Source organism: Xiphophorus maculatus, chromosome 5, assembly GCF_002775205.1.
Source record: "Xiphophorus maculatus strain JP 163 A chromosome 5, X_maculatus-5.0-male, whole genome shotgun sequence".
NCBI classification, from domain to species: domain Eukaryota; kingdom Metazoa; phylum Chordata; class Actinopteri; order Cyprinodontiformes; family Poeciliidae; genus Xiphophorus; species Xiphophorus maculatus.
Window position 1 is genome coordinate 33,327,506 of NC_036447.1, and position 19,989 is coordinate 33,347,494.

A 19,989-nucleotide genomic window follows, 5' to 3' on the forward strand; every position below is an offset into this window, starting at 1 on the left:
AAGGTTTGCGTGGCTGCCGCACATTTTCACGCCATGGAAAAAGTGTGCATATATTTACGCAAACTTTGACGCAAAGTTCATTTTTATACATGCTGACTTGTGAGTAAAATATGGCGCCGCATATATTTTGTGCGTACACACGCCTTAGACATGAAGAACAGAAGCTGTTCTTCTGATGCAAGGTGAGGTGTGATTGTAAAACAGTGTGTTTCTAGCAAAGTGCTCTGACTTGCTGGGGTAATGAATGACACTAAAGAGCAGGATAATACACCATAAGTTAGATTTCATGTCAAGTCTTGACCTCTGAAAGAAAGAATCACAATTAGAGTAATAATAATGTCCTGGGACCATATACTCCTTTCATGCTGTGCAGTTTTTAATATTGTTAATCCCCCAATCTAGTGGACACTTCATTATTTAACAGTCAGAGATGCTTGATTGCACTCGTACAAAATCTCCCCTGAAATAAAGCACCCTGACAAACAGCTTGATGTGGATGTAATTGGATGAATATGCAGAGTAGTGGTGGCCAAGGAGCAGGCACAGGAAACAGAGGGCAAATGGTTGCGTCATGAATGAAGTTATGTGTACAGGCAGTTACAGCGTCCACTAATGAGTACAGTTGATCAGATGTAGAAGATCCCTGTAGAGTGCAATTGGAGGCGAGTTTTGGATATTCATGAGCCTCTGTGACTGTACTGTGCTACTAGATGCTACATAGTTTATACTCATTACAACATGGTGAATTGATGTGAAGTATCACCTTCCTTTTATTGGTTGTATCGTTGCATGTTCAGATACTTATTCCCTCTAGTTTGACATGCTTAGGAACTGGAAGAATTTTGGTATTTACTTTTGGACAGTTGCCTTGATGCGCAACTGTGACATCAAAGTATTGTTTTTATAACTGGGAGGAGCTGACTAGCATCTCAAAACTAAAATAATACCTCAACAATGATATCAAATCCCAGAGGAGTTGGAAAGGAGGCTTCATGGATGCAGAGCAGGACCAAAGAGCAGAAAAAGGAGGCGGTTCAAGCTACGTATTCCTAACCATGAGACCAGAGAGAGATTTAGAGAGCAGTAGCACAAGCAAATGAGATGGCCTAGCACCACTTACCTGGATGGTGTCATCCAGAACATGCTACTGTGGAACATCTTCTCTGCTGGATAATGAACTGTTAGTTGTGTCTTTAGTCAGGGGCTTCTTCAGATTTACTGCAAAACAAACTGCTACTGGAGATCCTTCCTGCTCACAGCGTCATTATCCACATCGAGTCTGAAGATTCTTGGATATGAGTTACATTTAATTTCTCTTTGAGAAAATAAAGTATTTTTGGATAGAATTTGAATTGAATTATACTTAACAGTTGGCATTAGGCATTTTTTACACATCCTTCATCATTCGTATAACTCCAGGCCCACATGCTGTGTTTCTGGAAAAAAGCAATGCAAGCTATTTTACTGCATAAATTTATTAGGTTTTTTACAGATATCTACCAGGATTGCTAATGTATTTGTCAGTGTTTGTACACAAAGATTGCTCTTAGCATGAAAAGGCATTACAAGAGGCTGGAGGTCTGGTCATAGCTGAAAGTTGCGCAAAATCACAGATGAATCCAAACCCAGAAAGGTCTCAAGATGCTATACTCCTGCCTCTGTCCATTATATTTAGTTTTTTCTTAAACCATAGGAAAATCTACAAAACATTAGACAAGTTAGGGGGGTAATGAGACACATCACAGGTAATCCTGTCAATAAAAGATCTAAAACTGAAATTTGTCTGTTTAAAGCTGCAATATGTAACTTTAAAAAAAATCATTTATTTTACATCTTTTTTTCTGTGAAAAGATTGATCTCCACCTCCTCCCTGAGCTACTATTGCAATCTGAAGTAATGCACCACTCCTGACTAAAAACAGGAAAATCAGAGCCAGGAGGAGGGTCTTAGCGCTGTCACTCAATCTCATGTACTTGCTGCTAAATGTTCTAATGGCGGAGAAACAACTTGCTGTTACAGAGAAACTGTTGGTAGCCATGCTAACTAGCCTTAGCATTCACTACAGGCTTTGTTAGCTGCAGCATAGTGGGGAGAAAGGGGGTTGGAGGGATCAAGGCAATGAGCGGCGCCACAATGAGAGTGATTGACATCGCTAAGACCCGCCTGATTGGTTGTTTCTAGTTAGTGTTGAGAGATGGCAGAACAGCTTGATTTTTTCAGATTGTGAAAAAATCTGTGAAAAAAATCACAGATGTTATGTCTCATAACATAATAGTATGTTATGAGACATACTGTCTCATAACATACTGTCACCAAACAGTGACAGTTTCAACAAATATGTAAAAAAAATATTTTTTATGAAAGTTATATGCTGCAGCTTTAAATCAGCATGTATGACCTATGTGATTGTACTGATTGAAGATGGTTTGTTTCTGTGTGTCTGGCTGTTAGTAACAGTCCATTACGAGCTCCTGGTGCAGGTCCCGGCCAGGCTGAGAGCTAGCAGCAGCGGCTGTCAGGATGTCCTGGAGCAGAGAGAGGGGAGAATTGTAGATGTGGTCGCTGCTTTGGGTCAAGATGCTCAGCTTCTCATCTAAATCCAGAAGCCTCAACACCTCACACACACCAACACGCTCTGGGTCAACACTTGCACATATGCCTTCCTTGTCTGCCTCACTGCAAGCTTCAGAAACAACATAGGTGTCCTTCCCCATTGCCTGGATCTTTCTGACCTGCTGCATCACACTGCCTTCAGCCAGTTGACAGAAAACTCTGGTGTCTGCTGCGTTACCCATCACAGGGCAAACAACTCCTCGGAGCTTTAGCAGCAGCTGGCAGGCCTTCAGAGCAACGGGTCTGTCACAGTCAACCACACCACACAACAGAGCTGAGACCACTCCCCGATCGACCAAATCCTTCAAGCTGCTGAGCAGGTCTGACTGCTGACCTGCAATGTGAAGTCTGTGGGCTTGGTCAGACATCACAGCATAGGGATGAGATGGAGAAGGATCCGGAAAGGCTTGGTCCAGCAGCAGCTCTGCCAACTCCAGGGTGTGAAGTTTGACCTCCCAGTCCAGATCGTTGACACCCTGAGAGAGGACGGTCGGCACAGACTGCATGAGGAGCCAGCAGGAGGAAGGCGAGGAACAAGCGGAGAGCCAGGCAATGAAGTACTTCACAGCAGCTCTCCTGGCAAATCCCTCCGAGTCCTGGAAGAGAACTTCCTGCAGCCGGGTTACTATGTCCTCCTGGAAGGAACAAATAACTTCAGGTCATTAAAAATGTCCCAGTGAGACTGTCGGGTGGGATTGTAAAATCTGCTGTTGTTTCTGCCAACCTGCTCCTGTGTTAATGCTGCCCCCTCCTGCCAGCTGGGTGTCAGTGTCTGCGCCAGAGCAGAGATGGAGCTGGCTCTCACATAGCTCTCTGGATCCTGCAGCGCCTCCTTGAGGAGAGGAACCGTAAAGCTGCAGCCACCCAGGAAAACGTCTGATGGTTCCGTCTCCTGTTCAGTGAACGACCGGCATGAGGGCGCCCCCCCCAAGTGACCCAGAAACTCCACCGTGGAGTCTCTGGCCTCCCAGCGCGTGTCACAAGCACGCTTTCTCACCGCTTGGATGAAACCTAGCAGTGAGGAGAGAGCAGATCCTTTCTGTCTACATGTGCTTCCTGTCACACAGGGACAAATCCAAGAGCTGTACCTTCTCTGAGCTGGTCTGTGATGCAAGACAGATCTGGACAAACACCCACCCACTTTATCACAGCCTGGTAGGACTTCTGGAGCACCTGGCACATAAACACAAAGATATTTCAAAGACATAAAAAACAGGTCATAACTGGCATTTCTTCTATTTTAGTTCTCAACTTTGAAAAAATTTTATGTTGTGATACTTTTCAGAGAGCTTTACTAGAGATAAAACCTGAGCAGTCATGATCTGGAATTATCCACTGGAAGGGAACTGGAAAACCTTCAGCTATATCAGCTCTGACTGGTGACCACATGGTCATAAACGCAACAATATGATTTACAGATGGGTCAGAATAAAAATATAGGTTTCAATTTGCAATTCCTCCACCAGTTTCAGAAACAGAGTAAACAACATTTAATCTAGAGACGAGTAAACCAGCAACAGGTATTGGGAGTTGAGTTTCCTCAGGGACTCTGTCACTGATCGGATCCGAACATCACTAAGATAAAAACAAAAACAGATCCAACTCGAGCCTCGCGGAACACCATAACTATCTTCAATATGCAGAGAGGAGCATGTTTGGGTGGTGCAAGCTAATTGTTAAATAATCTATTCCTCTAGGAATCATTTGTGGATAACATCAACCTGCCAAGGGACAAGGTATAAAAATGAATCAACAAGTACAGTAGAATCCAGCATGATTACATGTAAATATTCAGTTATGTGTCACTAATATAACAAATTAAACTTAAAATCCTTTAAGTGTTTTCTGAAATACAGGGGCGCCGCCAGGAATCTTGGGCCCCATGACAAAAAATTAAATTGGACCCCCCCTGCGCAGCAGCTGTTACAGTTTCTTGTCACATTATCTGTACTTTGCCATAATTGGACCTGCTGCTTCTTCTTTGGTGTGGTTGAGTGCCTTTAGTTAATTTAGTTGTATATATTGTTATTATTATTATTGTGTGTTTGCTTATTTATACTGTATATATTTGACCTTTTGCACGGGAGCTGCAATGGAAATTTCGTTGAATTCTGTTCAATGACAATAAATGCTATCTATCTATCTATCTATCTATCTATCTATCTATCTATCTATCTATCTATCTATCTATCTATCTATCTATCTATCTATCTATCTATCTATCTATCTATCTATCTATCTATCTATCTATCTATCTTGAGTCTATTTGACCCATAAAAAGCAACTGCTTTGCTTTCTTTGGTCCAATACTGATACTAGCACAATATTTATTGCTCGTGAATTTTACATGCAACAGTCCGCATACAGTATGCAAATAATTTAATTGAATTTTTTTATTATTACTAGCTTTAGCTTACTGAAATGTCTCTCGCCACCAGCAACAGTCATAGGCAGTGTGGAAAAGACTGTATAACAAACTGCCATGCTGAGCCTTTAAGGGGCGGGGCTTAGAGCAGCTGCAGCATGCAGACGAAAAAGAGAGAAAAAAAAAGAGTAGAGTGTAAAGGGAGTACAGTTTATGTTCGCATTTTGTTTTAACTTGCTGTTTGGGTTCTGGACGCTGCTGTCAACGATTGTACCGGAAAGGAGGAGCTCTGGAGAAGAGACGCTGACATTTGGAAAAAGAAGCGGTTTGTGGCATAATCTGGGTTGTGAGTGGATCAGATGGCTAGTAGTAGTGGGGGAAGTTTGGAGGAGGATAATATGGATACAGGTTGGTCAATGGTAGAAAATAGAAGAGGGGGAGGGGGGAAGATAAAGGGAAAAAAGGATTGGGTAATGGGAAAAGATCTTTTGAAGATGAAGAAGAAACAACTGAAATAAGAAAGAAAGCAATGATGGAAGAATTTAAAGTAATATTAAAGTTTAAAACAGGACAGGATTTGATGGGGGTAAGTCCTATTAGTTTGTCGAATGGGCTTATGAAAGCTACTGGAGAGGTAGAGCTGGCTAAGGTGATAAGAGATGGGAGTTTACTAATTATATGTAAAAATGCTGAACAAAGAAATAAAGCTCTTAAGCTACAAATGGTGTGTAAAAAGGAAGTGATAGAAAGAAAGGTGGTGGGAGAGGTAAAAGGGGTAAAAGGGGTGATTTCAGGAATCCCTATAGGAGAAAACTTGGAAGAGTTGAAGAAAGTGATTAAAGGAGGAGAAATTACAGAAATTAAGAGACTACAAGCTTTTAGGGATGGAAAGAAATTGGATAGTACATCTGTACTATTGGTCTTTAAAGATAGGGTTCTGCCTGATAAGATAATGATTGGATATTTAAGTTACAATGTAAGACAATATGTTCCATCACCAGTTAGATGCTATAAATGTCAAAGGTATGGACATGTTGCAAATGTTTGTAGAGGGAAACAGAGATGTGGCAGATGTGGAGGAGAACACCCTTATGGAGAATGTGGAAATAATCCTGTCAAATGTTGCAACTGCGGAGGAAATCATACTGCAGCATATGGAGGATGCAATGTAAGGAAAGAGGCAGCTGAAGTTCAAAAAATTAGAACTGAAAAGAGAGTAACTTATGCTGAGGCAGTGAAACAGGTGAGAAGTGATGATAGTAATTTGATTGTAAGTCAGGAAAGGAAAGTAATGACAAAAAATGATCAGGGAAATATTACGTTAGATAAATTAATTCCATTTCTTGCGTATATTATTAACTGTTCAGAACAAGCAAGAAATAAAACTGAGAAGATTAAAATTATAGTGAAAGCAGCTTCTAAATTTTTTAAGGTAAAAGATTTGTCTTGGGAAAAAATACATGATGAGCTAAGACAAGGTGAAGGGTCAGCTGATCTTGAAGCGTCTCAAACAATTTCATAATTTTAATAATACAGTGGAATGCTCGGAGTTTAATAGCAAATGGTCAGGAATTTAAAGGTTTCATTAGTAATTTAAATCCAAAACCGGATATAGTATGTGTTCAAGAAACTTGGCTCAAGCCATCATTACAGTTTAGTATTAACAGTTATTCAGTTCTACGTAAAGACAGGGAAAATAAAAATGGAGGAGGGTGTGCTATTTTTATCAAAACTAACATAAAATTTATTCAAATACCAATACAAATAGTGTCAGACTTAGAAATTATTGGTGCTGAAGTATGGACAAATGAAGGGAGTATTAAAATAATTAATTTCTATAACCCGTGTAAGCAATTAGAAAAATCAAAACTTGTAGAAGTCCTAAAAAATTGGAGAGGGAAAATAGTGTGGTGTGGGGATTTTAATGCTTATAGCACATTATGGGGTGATCAAGATAATTATAATGGAGAGATTGTAGAAGAGGTCATAGATGAAAAAGGATTGATTGTTTTAAATAATGGAGAAGGCACTCGGGTGGATATTGTTAGAGGCAAAGAGTCTGCTATTGACTTGACATTGGTGTCTCAATCTATGGCTGATGTATGCAGATGGGAAATACTCAAAGAAAATACAATGGGGAGTGATCATTACCCAATAGCCATTAATATAGGGGTAGTTATGAAGGAGGAACAGTTAAAAGTTGAGGGAAGGTGGAAGTTTGGGAGAGCAAATTGGGGTATGTTTGGAGTTATGAGTGAAGAATGCTTGGAAAAGGTAGATATAAATAATCCAATTAATGAGGTTAATTCTGAAATTAGCAAGGGTATAATAAATTTGGCCAAATTTAGTATTCCCAAAAGTAATGGGAATAGGATAAAGGAAAAAATAGTTCCTTGGTGGACAATAGAATGTTCAATAGTTATTAAACAGAGAAACAAAGCGTTTAAGATATTGAAAAAAATGATAAGCTTTCAGAATTTGATAAATTATAAAAGAAAACAGGCAGAAGTTAGAAGAGTTATTAAAAGTGCTAAAAGAAATTATTGGAGAAAGTATTGTGAATCTTTGGGGAAGAATTCAACATTAGATAAAGTCTGGAATACTATTAAAAAAATGTCAGGGAATTCAAAAGAATTTTTTTTCCCAATAATTAAAGAGAATGGAAATAATATTATAGATAATAAAAGTAAGGCTGAGGAATTAGGAAAGATGTTTGCTAAGATACATAGTACAGAGAATCTAAATAATAGGGAAAAATTAGGACGTGAAACTACCAAACAGCGGAATATAGAATTAATTCAAAATGATGAGAATTATGATGATTATAGTAACAAGTAATTTTCCTTAGCTGAATTAGATAAAGTGTTGAGGAATTCTAGAAAATCGACACCTGGTAATGATCAAATCACTTATAATATGATAAGTAATCTTAGTGCTGTGAGTAAAGAAAAAATTTTAAAACTGTTTAATAAAAGTTGGGAGGAAGGAGTTTTGCCTGATAACTGGAAGGAAGCTATTATTATTCCTATATGCAAACCTGGGAAAGATCCAAATTTAACTGAAAGTTATAGACCAATAGCCCTAACGTCGTGTTTATGTAAAATTATGGAGAAAATGGTAAATAATAGGTTAGTATATTTCTTAGAATCCAAGGGGAAGTTAAAGGAATACCAGTTTGGATTTAGAAAAGGAAGAAGTACAATTGATCCAGCAATATGTTTGGAACATGACGTTAGACGAGCTCAAATTAATAAAGAGAGTGTGATAGCAGTGTTCTTGGATGTGGAAAAGGCTTATGATATGTTGTGGAAAGAAGGGTTGCTGATTAAATTAAAACTAACAGGTATAAAGGGTAAAATGTATAGATGGATTAGAAATTTCTTAACTGACAGAAAGTTAAGAGTGAAAATAGAAGGGGAAATTAGTTCAGAGTATCAAGTGGAAAATGGAACTCCCCAAGGGAGTATTATAAGCCCTATGTTATTTAATATAATGATTGATGATATTTTTAGTAATATAGATAAATCCTTAGGTGTTTCACTATTTGCAGATGATGGTGTCATTTGGAAAAGGGGAAGGAACATTGAATATATAACACAGAAAGTGCAGGAAGCATTAAATAATGTAGAAGCATGGGCGTTAGAATGGGGATTTAGGTTCTCAACATCTAAATCTAAATTTGTTGTTTTTCAAATAAGAGAGTGAGTAGTAATGTGGAACTTAAATTTTATGGGAGTGTAATAGAAAGGAGAGATGAAATTAAATATTTGGGGATATGGTTTGATAAAAAACTCACATGGAAAACGCACATAGATAAGATAGTGGTAAAGAGTAAAAGAATTTTAAATATTTTAAGATGTCTAGTAGGCAGAGAATGGGGAGCTGATAGGAAAGCATTAAGAACGTTTTATATTGGTCTAATTCGATCTATTTTTGATTATGGATGTATTTTATATAATTCAGCTTCAAATAAGTTATTGGAAAAGATAGACAAAATACAATATCAAGCGTTAAGGTTATGCTGCGGAGCGATGAAAACAACTCCAGTCTCGGCTCTACAGGTTGAGATGGGTGAGATGCCAATGAAGATTAGAAGAGAACAAATAGCAGTAACATATTGGGCGAATATTAAAGGTCATAGCAAAAATTATCCTCCATATTTAACACTAAAACCATGTCAGGAAAAAGAAAAGAAGAATACAAATAGTTTTGGATGGGTAATTTTAAGTAAAATAGAAGAAATTGGGATTGATAAAGTTCAAGTTAGTTCAGTAGTTGTCTCTCCTGCCATCCCACCATGGGTTTTAGAACAAGCTGAAGTTGACTTAAAATTATTGGAAAAGGGAAGAGAGATGGAAAAGAATGAAGTGGAAAATTATATAAATAAAGAATATTCAAAGCATATCCAAGTATATACAGACGCTTCAAAAAAGTCAAATAATCAAGTAGGGATAGCGTTTATTGCTCCAGATTTAAATGTTATGGAAAATAAAAGAATTAGTGATAAACTAACAGTGTATACAGGCGAATTAATGGCAATTTTAATAGCCTTAGAATGGATAGAGGGAATAGGAAAAGGAAAGTTTGTAATTTGTTCAGATTCTAGTAGTGCATTAATGAGTATACAAGGAATGAAATCGGAAGTTAGACAAGATATTATAGAGGATATAGTTCAGGTAATTTTCAGGATTAAGAAGAACGGATCTCAGATTAAATTAATTTGGATTCCTGCTCACATCGGTGTGGTAGGTAATGAATTGGCAGATAATTTTGCTAAGAGAGCCTCTAATAAAGAAATTGTTGAATTAAATATTAAAATGAGTAGAAATGAGATAAAGAGTGTTGTTAAGGAGTATATGAAGGAAAAATGGCAAGAGCAGTGGGATAGAGGAGAAAAAGGGAGATTTTATTATAAAATTCAAAAAAGAGTTGGGGGGTATAGAAAAGGTAATAGGACTAGAAGGGAAGAAGATATTATTTCTAGAATCAGATTTAGGCATACAAAGTTAAATAGTACACTTAAGTTAATTAATAAACACAGTACAGGTTGTTGTGAATATTGTGGAGAGATGGAAACAATACAGCATGTATTTTTAGAATGTAATAAGTATGTAAGGGAGAGAGAGATGTTGGTTAATGAGATGAATAATTGTAAATTAGATTTAGAAGAAATATTTCAGAAATCGTCAGGAGATATAATATTTGAGAGTGTTTTTAGATTTCTAAGAAGGACGGGTATTATGGGGAGGGTATAAGCGTGTGATCCATACTCCAACCTGGAAGGTGGCGGTAATGCACCTGTAAGTTGTTTGCCAACCGCCATAAAACAAGAAGAAGAAGAACTTGCTGTTTGCCGTTTATTGTTACTCTTCGATGTGTGTGCGTGGAAATACAAGTAAGTGATGTTACATATTAATAATATTGTTTATTTAGCAGAGTATTTTAGTTTTACCCTTAATTAATAGCATGCTCTGTTCACGTGCACACTTGAGAGTTATACACGGTGGATTTTGTTTGTGTCGTGTATTTATGTAGAAATGTGCAGTTATTCAGTATGTGTGATGCTACTTCAGTCAGTTTATTCAGACATTGACGCTGTATTGTTGTTTAATTTCAGGAACCACACACAATTACCTAAATACACCGCAAGTACGAGTTGAATCACCTGGAGTATGACTCTGCGTTCTTTGGAGTTCTGACCGACTCACCACAGTGTTCTGCATAGTCACACCAGCAAAATCAGCCTCTAATTTTCAGGCAGCATGCAAAATATACATGACGCAATCCAGACTTCTAAAAAATGCTATGAAGTTGCATTTTGTTCAAGCTGCAGTATATAACTTTAATAAAAAATATGTTTTTTTCATATTTGTTTAAGCGATGACCATGTTGTGCCAGTTTGTTATGAGACAGATAATCTGTCAAGAAGATCAATCTTCTCCACCTGCTCCCTGAACTACTATTACTAGCTAAAGTAATGAAACATTAAACAACCACTCAGAACCAGGAGGAGCGTCTTAGTGCTGTCAATCAACCTCATTCACTCACTGCTAAATGTGCTAATGGTGGAGAAACAACTTATAATTACAGGAAAAATGTTTACATGCCGTCATTGGTAGCTATACTAAATAGACTGAGCATTCACAACAGGCTGCACTAGCTACAGCATAGCAGCCACATGAGATTGTGATTGACAGCACTAAAACTCTCCTGCCACTGATTGGTTGTTTCTAGAAAACACTGGGAGAAGGCAGAGAAAATGATTTTTTCACAGATTATCTCTTATACCAAACTGTCACAACATGACAGTTTTAACAAATATGTGAAAAAAATTTTTTTTTTTAATAAAAGTTACATACTGTAGCTTTAATTTCACTTAGGAGAGGACAGGTCAGGAGGGATGTGGGTTAAAGCTGCTGCTGACTGACTCATCTGTTGTTAAGTGTGGTAAAAGATATAGGGACAAGTTAAATATATGAATATCTTGGTAATTCTTTCCCTTAATTCATTAAATGCTAGTGAAACGGAGGCAAACAGTAGTTTGTAGCTAAGCTAACTATGCTAAATGGTTGATAATCTCACACAGTCTACCTACCTATAGGAGAAAAACTATGTTACAAATTGACACTCTTACCTTTTTCTCTCTCCCTCTCTCTATTTTTTATTTTATTTTATGAAAACCTGATTCTATCATTTTTCTTAGCAGCACAATAACCGCCACAGTCATTCTTGTCTTCTACTGACTGCTGCTGAACATCGTCACCTTCAAACCTCCAAGCAGGAACTTACCACTTCATACAGATCCAGGGGGGTTCAGGGCAAACATGGATATGTGTTTTTTGGTCTGGGAGGGGGAACATTAAATTTTACTGCTAAAAATTATTTTAAAAGCATGATATGATTAATTTTGTAATTGACAGGGCCCCAATTTTTTGAAATTTCTATGAGCACTTGCTGAAAAGTGACTAGTGTCAAACGTACACAAACTTACAGATGGGTCAGATGAAGGACTATTTAAATATTCAGTCAGAACTTTGAAGACGTCAACCAGAACCATCTTCACTCCTGAAAAAAACAAAAACAGGAAGAATATAAGATGAACCTAAAGAACTCAGTCAGCTTTTGTTTTGCATGAAGTACCAGAACATTTTAAAATATCACACAAAGTGCTTCAAAGATCTTACAAGCAAAGGAACAAAACAACCAAACAACCACAGCAGAAAATACCAGATTAGATATTTAAAATGTGAATAACCCCAAATCAAGCTCCTTATTTGCTGTATCCCCTTTTTGAATAGAATAGAATAACTTTATTCATCCCAGCAGGGAAATTATTTTGCAGTTACAGCAGCATAGAGACAAGACACACAACATCCACCACTGAGTAGCAATGTAGACAAGATAAAATAAGAATAAAATATGACATGCTGTCAATATAAAAAGCAGCTTAGAGCAGTCCTTGCAAGGATTCAAAATGCAGAACAGAATGTATATGTAAATTAGCTTTTTAGCGCTAATTGTCTTTATTTTGTTTTATTTGTATAGTATATGGTTGACTTTCAGTTTTTGATTTTATGCCTTTCTTTTGATAAGATAACTTCCGCTGTTTATAGGAGGGCAGCTTAACAACAGAAAAGAACGGACGACAAGTTGCAACAACATTGCTAAAATGTATCTTGTTATTAGCGACCCCATTGATAGAGGCACAAGGTATGTTTATTTTATAAATAAGGATATTTCTGTTATGAGAGGCCCAATAGGCCAAAACTTACTAACTCTCTCACGTGTACTATCAAACTCTCTTACTGTCATTTCCGAAGCCGCCTCTTCGGAAATGACAGTAGAGCCAGCCTGCACTCGAATTTTGACGTGCGCGACGGCACCAGTTACGGCGCCCTTCTTTACAAGCTCCTTTCAAAATAAAGCTCACCTCCGGTTTATGTTTCATTCACTTCAAGTTTCTTTCCAGCGGCTGTAAAAGTTACCAGCGACTTCTCTCTCTTCAGGGTGACACTGGGACACCTCTAGAAGACACCCAGCAATTGCTATCCACATTTGAAGTGTCATTTCAAATTTAAAGCCCTTCAAAAGAAGAAATTTGTAATTGGTTTATCGTTAAGTTTTCTCTTTTTATTAACTTTGTGTTTTTCTTCAGCTAAATAATTAGTGCATGCATTAGTTTGATCTGAACTTCAGATTTTGATTACCAAGAAAGAATGAGAGACTTAGTCATTTTTCTTTTAATAAATTTTTGAGGCAACAAAGCTGAATTTGTAAATTTGGCTTCACCCGGGGCTTCCAATTCCGGAAATAGCTAAAAGGCCACTCCACTTGATTTCACACTATCCTGAGCATCTTTAATTTGCTCTACTTTAAAAACCACAACCACAGACATTTCAAACTTGGACTAGAATATTCTAAACTAGCAGAATACATATAAACAAATGTGTGATTTATGAAATCTTTCTTTGATTTATGAAACTTCATGGAAAGTTCATATTAGTACTATATATCTTTGGAACGCATTGAAAGCACTCCAGTTCCAAAACTAGTACAACTCAACAAAACAAACATGGGTTTGATTCTTACGTATTAATAGCTGAATAATTAAAACAGTTTGTGATTTGGGAAAACTTCATCTGATTTATGAAACTTCAATAACTGGCCAAATTAGTTATTTTTGTTTCTTCTCCTATACTGCAAGTCTAACATCATCAAATCTGGATGGCATTTGGTGGGTGTCTTCTAGAGCTGTCCCAGTGTCATCCTGAAGTGAGAGTAGTCACTGGTAACAAATTATTTATGGAATCAGAAAGATCTTTTGCCTGTCAAATGTCACCAATTTTGATTGAGGTGGCACATTTTACAGCCACTGGAAATAAACTTAAAGTGTGAATCAAAAACAAACAGAGGAGCGCTTTTATTTTGAAAGGCGGTTGTAAACCTCGGGCCATAGGCCTCTTATTCCATTATTGATTGGTTGAAATTGTAAATTTGTTTTATTGTATATGAACACTGGTACAGTTTTTGAATAAGAGTTGATATTTTATTAGTGAATGTTATTTTTTGGTTCAAACGTTACGGTTATAAAGGCATGTTTTGGTGGCTTACGTTGTCTTTTCTTTGTGTGTCTGTACATACAGCTCTTATTGTGAAATTCAGGGTTTACTTCCAATAAACCTCACTGTTCATCAGTAAAGCCACAATCCTTCATTTGGGGGATCTGCTACATGAAATAATAATTAAATAACTAGAATTAAATGTTATATGAAATGTAAAAATGAACAACACCGATGTAAAAATAAAAAGTACTGGTAGAAATATTACATTTTAAAAATACAAATGAATTTACTTTAGCTAAAAGTAAAATAAAAATAAGCAATATTTATAAAGCAATGTAAAAGTAAACAAACATATAAATAATTTAAAATAAAATGCCTGCATTTTAAATTGTGGGCTTAGTTGCCATTATTTATCTAAAAAGATAAATAGTAATGTGGAGAAAAATTAAAATACAATAGCAACTGACAAAACAAAACTTACAAAACTGTTCAGCATAGAATAAAATGTAAAAACATGGATTAAAAATACAGATTTTAATTCGATTTAAGGGGAAAGTATTATGTAAGATTTAGCTTTACATCATGTTATAGCATTATTCCCTCTTCAAAATTATACCTAGTGTTGCATTGATTCTTTCATGTTTAAGAAATTCTTTAATCTCCATAGAAACAATTTAGCTGTGCACAACTCTTGGGTGGACCTAGCCCCGCCTTCAAGGCTCAGCTCTGAGGCTGTGGTAGCTTCTGATCCCTGGAAATCCCCTCCCTAACGCCCCCTCAATCAGCTCCTTCAGACTAGCCAGAAGCAATTAGCAAACACCTGCTGGAACTACACGTCAGTTGAGCTCATAGGAACTACTTTTCAGTGAAATGCTAAGAAGTTTCTGAAAACATTGTTAAAGGCCTAATCGAGGAGCCATGTTGTGATGACTTCCTGTAGGTGGCGTTTAAGAAAGAGCAGGAGTTTTTAAAGAGACAGAGGCCCAATTTCAAGGTGTTACAATGTCAAATTTCTTTTAAGTCATATTGGAGATTTACTGCATTTTTAATAATGGCACAATGTACCTAGAAAATACACAATACTACCCCTTGCTGCTTTCCCTGTCAGACCACCCACCAGCTTGTACACAGAGTGACAGAGAAGAGATGTTGGATGCTTTGCTGCATTTGGAAGAGTCAGAGTTTTACCTGGACTCTTGCTGAGCACTAACAGAGCCTCCAGGGCACATTTTTGAACTTTGCTGTTTCCTGTAATGAATCTGACAACTTCAACACAGCCAGCAGATGAAGATGAGGAGTCCACACAGCACAGCCTCAGTAACATCAAAACTGCAGTAACAATTAGCCTCTGAGGACAGGGGAGGTGGTCCGAAGCCTGGGGGGGAACAGATCCAAGTATGACAATTTCAACATGGAATAAAGATAACTGATGCTCCTTTTATCTGCTGATTTTACTCACCATTAGTGTGATCTGAGGTATGTTTGATAGACATACACAAATCATGGAGATGCAGCTTTTCCTCTTAAGCTGCTCAGTTATTAAAATTCGAAGCTCTTCTTCTGCAGGATTCGACAACATGCTCTTAAAGGAAGTTAATAAACATTTATTACACATGTAAAAACACACCAACATCATTTGTTCACCTGTGGAGTTCTCATCCAGTAAGGAGACACCAGTAACGATATCCAGGGGTAGCAGCAGGACTCGAGCAGAGTGGGCAGAGAAGGTGGGGTCACTGGACACAGAGGAAGATAGACCAGATAGCAGGTTCTGCTTTAACAGGAAAATCAAAGGTTTTCTAGCTTACTGCTACACTCACCTATGGTGGCTGTGTAGCACAGCAGCTGCAGCCTGCATAACAATGGCAGGCTTCTTCATGTTCAACATGACCCACAAAAGTCGGATGAGTCGCTGCTTTGGGACAAAATCGTCCCTGAGACCACTGTGCAAATAAACATAATAAATTCATTAAAATTTAACAGTGAAGGACATTAGTTTCAATAATCTGTTTCTTCTTTATGAATCCTGCAAAATCTCTGCTTAAAATAAAATTATTCATTTTTAAGCACTTTAAAGTTTGATGTGGAGATGTTAACACAGATTTATAGTCAGAATTAAAAGTCTGATGTTTTTTTGTGTAAGCTTGAGTGTGGAAAGAAACTGGTCCAGCTTCATTCATTCCAATTATTTTTTTTAAGAAAGCTTTTTTTAGTTGAAAAAATGTTTTCATATTCTACAGTGACAAGTGATATTAGATATAGTTATCTTGCAATCCATGTATGCAATATTTAAATACACTAACAGGTGACTCCCACTCCCCTCTAGGAGATGCAGTTCTACAGCCTACTTGAGGTTTTTCAAGTTTTTTTTTCTTTGGACTATTCCTTTTTGCTGCTTTTTCTCACACCACCATATCTGACTAATCTTATTTAAACTCTTTAAAACAAATTTCAAGGTCTTCACTCTCTAAAACTGTGAAAATTAAAAACTATGTTCCCCCAACAGTGCTGCAGAAAGCCCATAGCATGCCTTTGTTACTTCAAAGCTGGACTATAGTAGGACTACACATTAAGTCTCTAAAATATCTTTATCATAACAGCCCAGCCAGTATGCATTTCACAAAGAACTGCTTTGAGTGCAATAAATGTTAGCTTATAGACTCAGCCTCACTATGCCCACAACACGTTTGATTGCAGCATAGAAAGTTTTAGAAGGTAAATGAAGGATCTGTACTAATGAAGGATCTGATGAAATTACAGAGAGATCCTTTTTCTCTGATTTTAGCTTCCCATCCCTGATGTGACTGATCCATATGGTCCTAACAGAGCACTTCACTCAAAGTCTGCTGGTTTACTGCTGCTTCCTGGATTTTCTAGCAGTAGAATGAGAGGAAGATCTTTTAGTTCTCAGACTTCTCTCCCCTGGAAGTAGATTTCAGTTTTAGTCTGTAAGGCAAACTCTCTGAAAACTTTTAAGACTAGGCTTAAAACTTTCCTTTTTGATAAATCTTAGTCTAGTTAGAATGGCTTCAGTTATCCTGAGCTATCCGTATTTATGCTTCTATAAGCATGGGTGCCCAACTGTATTTTTTAGTTCACTCCCTGGTTTAATGCACCTGGATCCAATGATGGCTCATTAGAAGAACACTGACATGCTGAAAAGGTTGTTACTACCACCAGAAAGAGAACTAAAACATGCAGGATGCCGGCTCTCCGGGACCCACTTTGGGCACCACTGTTCTATAGGCTTAACTTTTTAAGGATTTTTGATATTTAATTATTTTATCATTTTTGTTTCACTGTTTTAGTGATACTTTGTTTCTCAGTTTTCTTTTATTTAGCTCACTAGAGGCAAGGTATAAAGAAATTAGGGGAGGATTGAAACTTTTGCACAGTACCCTGCACAAGAGGTTGACAGGCATGAGATTTATTTATATATATATATATATATATATATATATATATATATATATATATATATATATATATATATATATATATATATATATATATATATATACAGTATATCACATGGATAAAAATATTCATTTTTATATTTACCCAGAAGATAATTTTCCTTTTTTGGTCTGGTATCAGAATTTAGGCAATTGGTTTAGCTAGATGAAATACATGTGCTTCAGTGAACTGTGCTTATTGACTACCAACTATCTCAGTACTGTACAGCATAAAGCTTGCCATTAGCCTTTAGCTTATAGGACACACTAGCAAGTTAGCTACTGGGCTAAAACAAATCTAAGGTAGATCTAATGCTGCTGCTTTAATGCTAGAGCAGAGACTGCTAGCTGATTTAACAGCAGTTTAACACCTGACTAAATGATCTCACCTGTTTGCAGCCAGGATGACATCCATGAGAGGAACTGTGAGCTGACTGCAGCTTGTTGTCACCAGTTCCTCCAGAGAGTTCATGACAGCGAGCAGCAATGTGTCCCTCAAAGGAGGCCCGACCTGGACCAGGAGCATAGCCAGTAGCCTGAGGATCTGCTGGCATCCAGGAAGCTGTGAAATTTCCTTCAGAACCACTGACTTGTTCAGATATTCAGAGACCCTTGTGATGATGCCACTGTAATTCTGGGTGGTTTCTATACTCACACTGTTGTGTTCTAAGTATCTATTTTTTGAACAATTATGACCCACAGAAGATAGAGACTGACAGAGAAGCAGGACCTGAGCGAGTGTCTGATTGGCAGCTGAAGCAACAAAAAGGCTTGAGTCTGTCTGAAGTTGAAGGAGTGGTTCAATAAGATCTGCAGACAATAAAGGAACACCGCCAGTCTCTTTGTGAAACTCTTATTAAGCAAAGTGAACAAAAGAAGGTCAAATGTCCTACATGATGAATTACCTTCTTGCGCAAAAAAACTGAGAGCTTCTGAGTGCTGCAGAATCATCTTTAGACCCTGGATCCAGCCAATCCGCAAACACGGATCCCCCCAAAGTCCTGCCTCTTGCCAGTGATGAGGATTAAAGACCAGTTTCAATACAGAGCACTCCTGCACATTAGAGAGAGTGATGGAGGGATGAAAGAAAGCAATACCAGGTTGGGGGGGCTGTTTGGATTCGTTAGTCATACCTTCAGAACTTTAAAACCATCTTCAGAAGTACCGATCAAGCCAGTGAGCTTCAGAGTGAAAGAAAGGATGCTGGAGCCTGAGGCGTGGTTAAAAGCCACCTTGGAGACGAAATCAACCAGACATGGACACGCCTCCAACAGTGATGCCCCTTAATGAAGTGAAAACACAGACACGTTGAAATTGAACAGAAAACCTCTTTTGTGACACTACAACCAAATGCATCAATGATTTTTTTGTTGAATTTTATGTGATCGATCAGCACATTCCCTGCCCCGACTCCCCTCTTTGATTTTTATTGCAAAAAAATTACAAAAAGAATCGGAAAATTCTGAAGGGACTGATCAATGTAAAAGATGTTCAATATTATTTTATCTTAAGTAGTACTTATTGAATGCAGTGACTGTTATCAATATTTTAATGGTTTGTTAATGGATTTGATCAATTCAAAGAGAATATTCATGATCTTGATGTGGCCCAAAATGAAAATGAATTTGATTAATCTGATCCTGCCTGTATGTTTGGGATTAAATCGTATAGCTGGAAGTGTGGTAGGTGAGTCTCAACGTTAGTCTCAATACCTCTCTGTCTCATACGAGGTCTTGCCAACTGCAAACTGTGTTTTTTCATGTCTTTTTTTCCAACATTCACTGTTTATATAGACTAGATTTTCTCCTGAAAGATTCTCCCTGCCCAGCTGTGGATTTCTGAATATATTTTTGATGGAATCCATTTTCTAATCAGGTAACTTTTGAAGCCATTTTAATTAAGGGAATAAAAGTAAAGGGAGCTAGATACAAAATACCACACTTTTCAGATTTATTTTTTATTACTACGATCAACAAAAGAAGTTCAAGGGGTACAGACAGCTCTGGAACTGAATGACAACTTTAATTTTATTATGACATTTTTATATAGATATGTCTAATCTAGGAGAATGTTGGTCTTACTGACCAGTCTGCGCGATGGTTGTAAACCAGTCCAGTAGTTTCTCCAGACTGGTGTCATCGGGGAGAGAGCTTCCTGACTCCAACAGAACTCCACAGACGCGGGGCAGGGTGGAAACACACTGGCTATCCATGTCTCCAGCACGTTATAAAATCTATTAAAGTTATACAGATTTTCGGTTTAACTCCAAGAGCTAAAGATAGCTAAAATACGTCTTCGTTTGATATGTTCATTCAGTCTAAGCTCGACTTTTTCTCGCGGGAACTGAACTCGCAATGACCAAAAGAACAGCTAGACACTTTGTAGATCTATAAGTAGTTGGATGGGTTAAACAGTCAAAGTACAGTATGTGGCTACCTACCCATCATTTTAATTTACAGATCTGGGTTTTCTTCGCAGCGCTCCCACGCGCCTC

The 19,989-nt window shown here is 37.5% G+C and overlaps 2 protein-coding genes across 5 annotated transcripts; one reads left to right on the top strand and one right to left on the bottom strand.

Annotated features, from left to right (window-relative positions):
• Positions 1 to 1,459: 1,459 nt before the first annotated feature.
• On the bottom strand, positions 1,460 to 19,829 carry brat1 (BRCA1 associated ATM activator 1). Of its 3 annotated transcripts, none has more exons than XM_023334586.1 (12): positions 19,581 to 19,829; positions 18,629 to 18,777; positions 18,401 to 18,548; positions 17,885 to 18,305; positions 15,861 to 15,983; positions 15,685 to 15,776; positions 15,500 to 15,600; positions 15,229 to 15,415; positions 11,970 to 12,043; positions 3,702 to 3,786; positions 3,338 to 3,624; positions 1,460 to 3,248 (listed from the first exon to the last, which is right to left on the bottom strand). In XM_023334586.1, the coding sequence occupies exons 1-12, from the start codon at positions 19,705 to 19,707 to the stop codon at positions 2,448 to 2,450; spliced, it is 2,595 nt and encodes an 864-aa protein (XP_023190354.1). In that variant the 5' UTR covers positions 19,708 to 19,829; the 3' UTR covers positions 1,460 to 2,447. The 3 variants fall into 3 exon arrangements, with proteins under 3 accessions (XP_023190354.1, XP_023190355.1, XP_023190353.1); XM_023334587.1 differs by having other exon boundaries at positions 1,460 to 2,525; positions 2,948 to 3,248; positions 15,500 to 15,776; XM_023334585.1 differs by having other exon boundaries at positions 15,500 to 15,776.
• Positions 7,098 to 17,981, top strand: LOC111608710. 2 transcript variants are annotated; one of them, XM_023334588.1, is made up of 2 exons: positions 7,098 to 10,373; positions 17,895 to 17,981. In XM_023334588.1, the coding sequence occupies exon 1, from the start codon at positions 9,010 to 9,012 to the stop codon at positions 10,231 to 10,233; it is 1,224 nt and encodes a 407-aa protein (XP_023190356.1). In that variant the 5' UTR covers positions 7,098 to 9,009; the 3' UTR covers positions 10,234 to 10,373; positions 17,895 to 17,981. The 2 variants fall into 2 exon arrangements, with proteins under 2 accessions (XP_023190356.1, XP_023190357.1); XM_023334589.1 differs by lacking the exon at positions 17,895 to 17,981 and adding an exon at positions 10,596 to 11,004.
• Positions 19,830 to 19,989: the final 160 nt, after the last annotated feature.

Bases quoted from the DNA above. Each gene is read 5' to 3' on its own strand.
- LOC111608710 (XM_023334588.1), top strand. From the start codon at position 9,010: ATGAAAACAACTCCAGTCTCGGCTCTACAGGTTGAGATGGGTGAGATG.
- brat1 (XM_023334585.1), bottom strand. From the start codon at position 19,707: ATGGATAGCCAGTGTGTTTCCACCCTGCCCCGCGTCTGTGGAGTTCTG. The intron at 18,549-18,628 runs GTATGACTAACG...TCTAATGTGCAG, and splicing joins ATGGTTTTAAAGTTCTGAAG to GAGTGCTCTGTATTGAAACT. The intron at 15,416-15,499 runs GTGAGTAAAATC...GTTCCCCCCCAG, and splicing joins TACCTCAGATCACACTAATG to GCTTCGGACCACCTCCCCTG.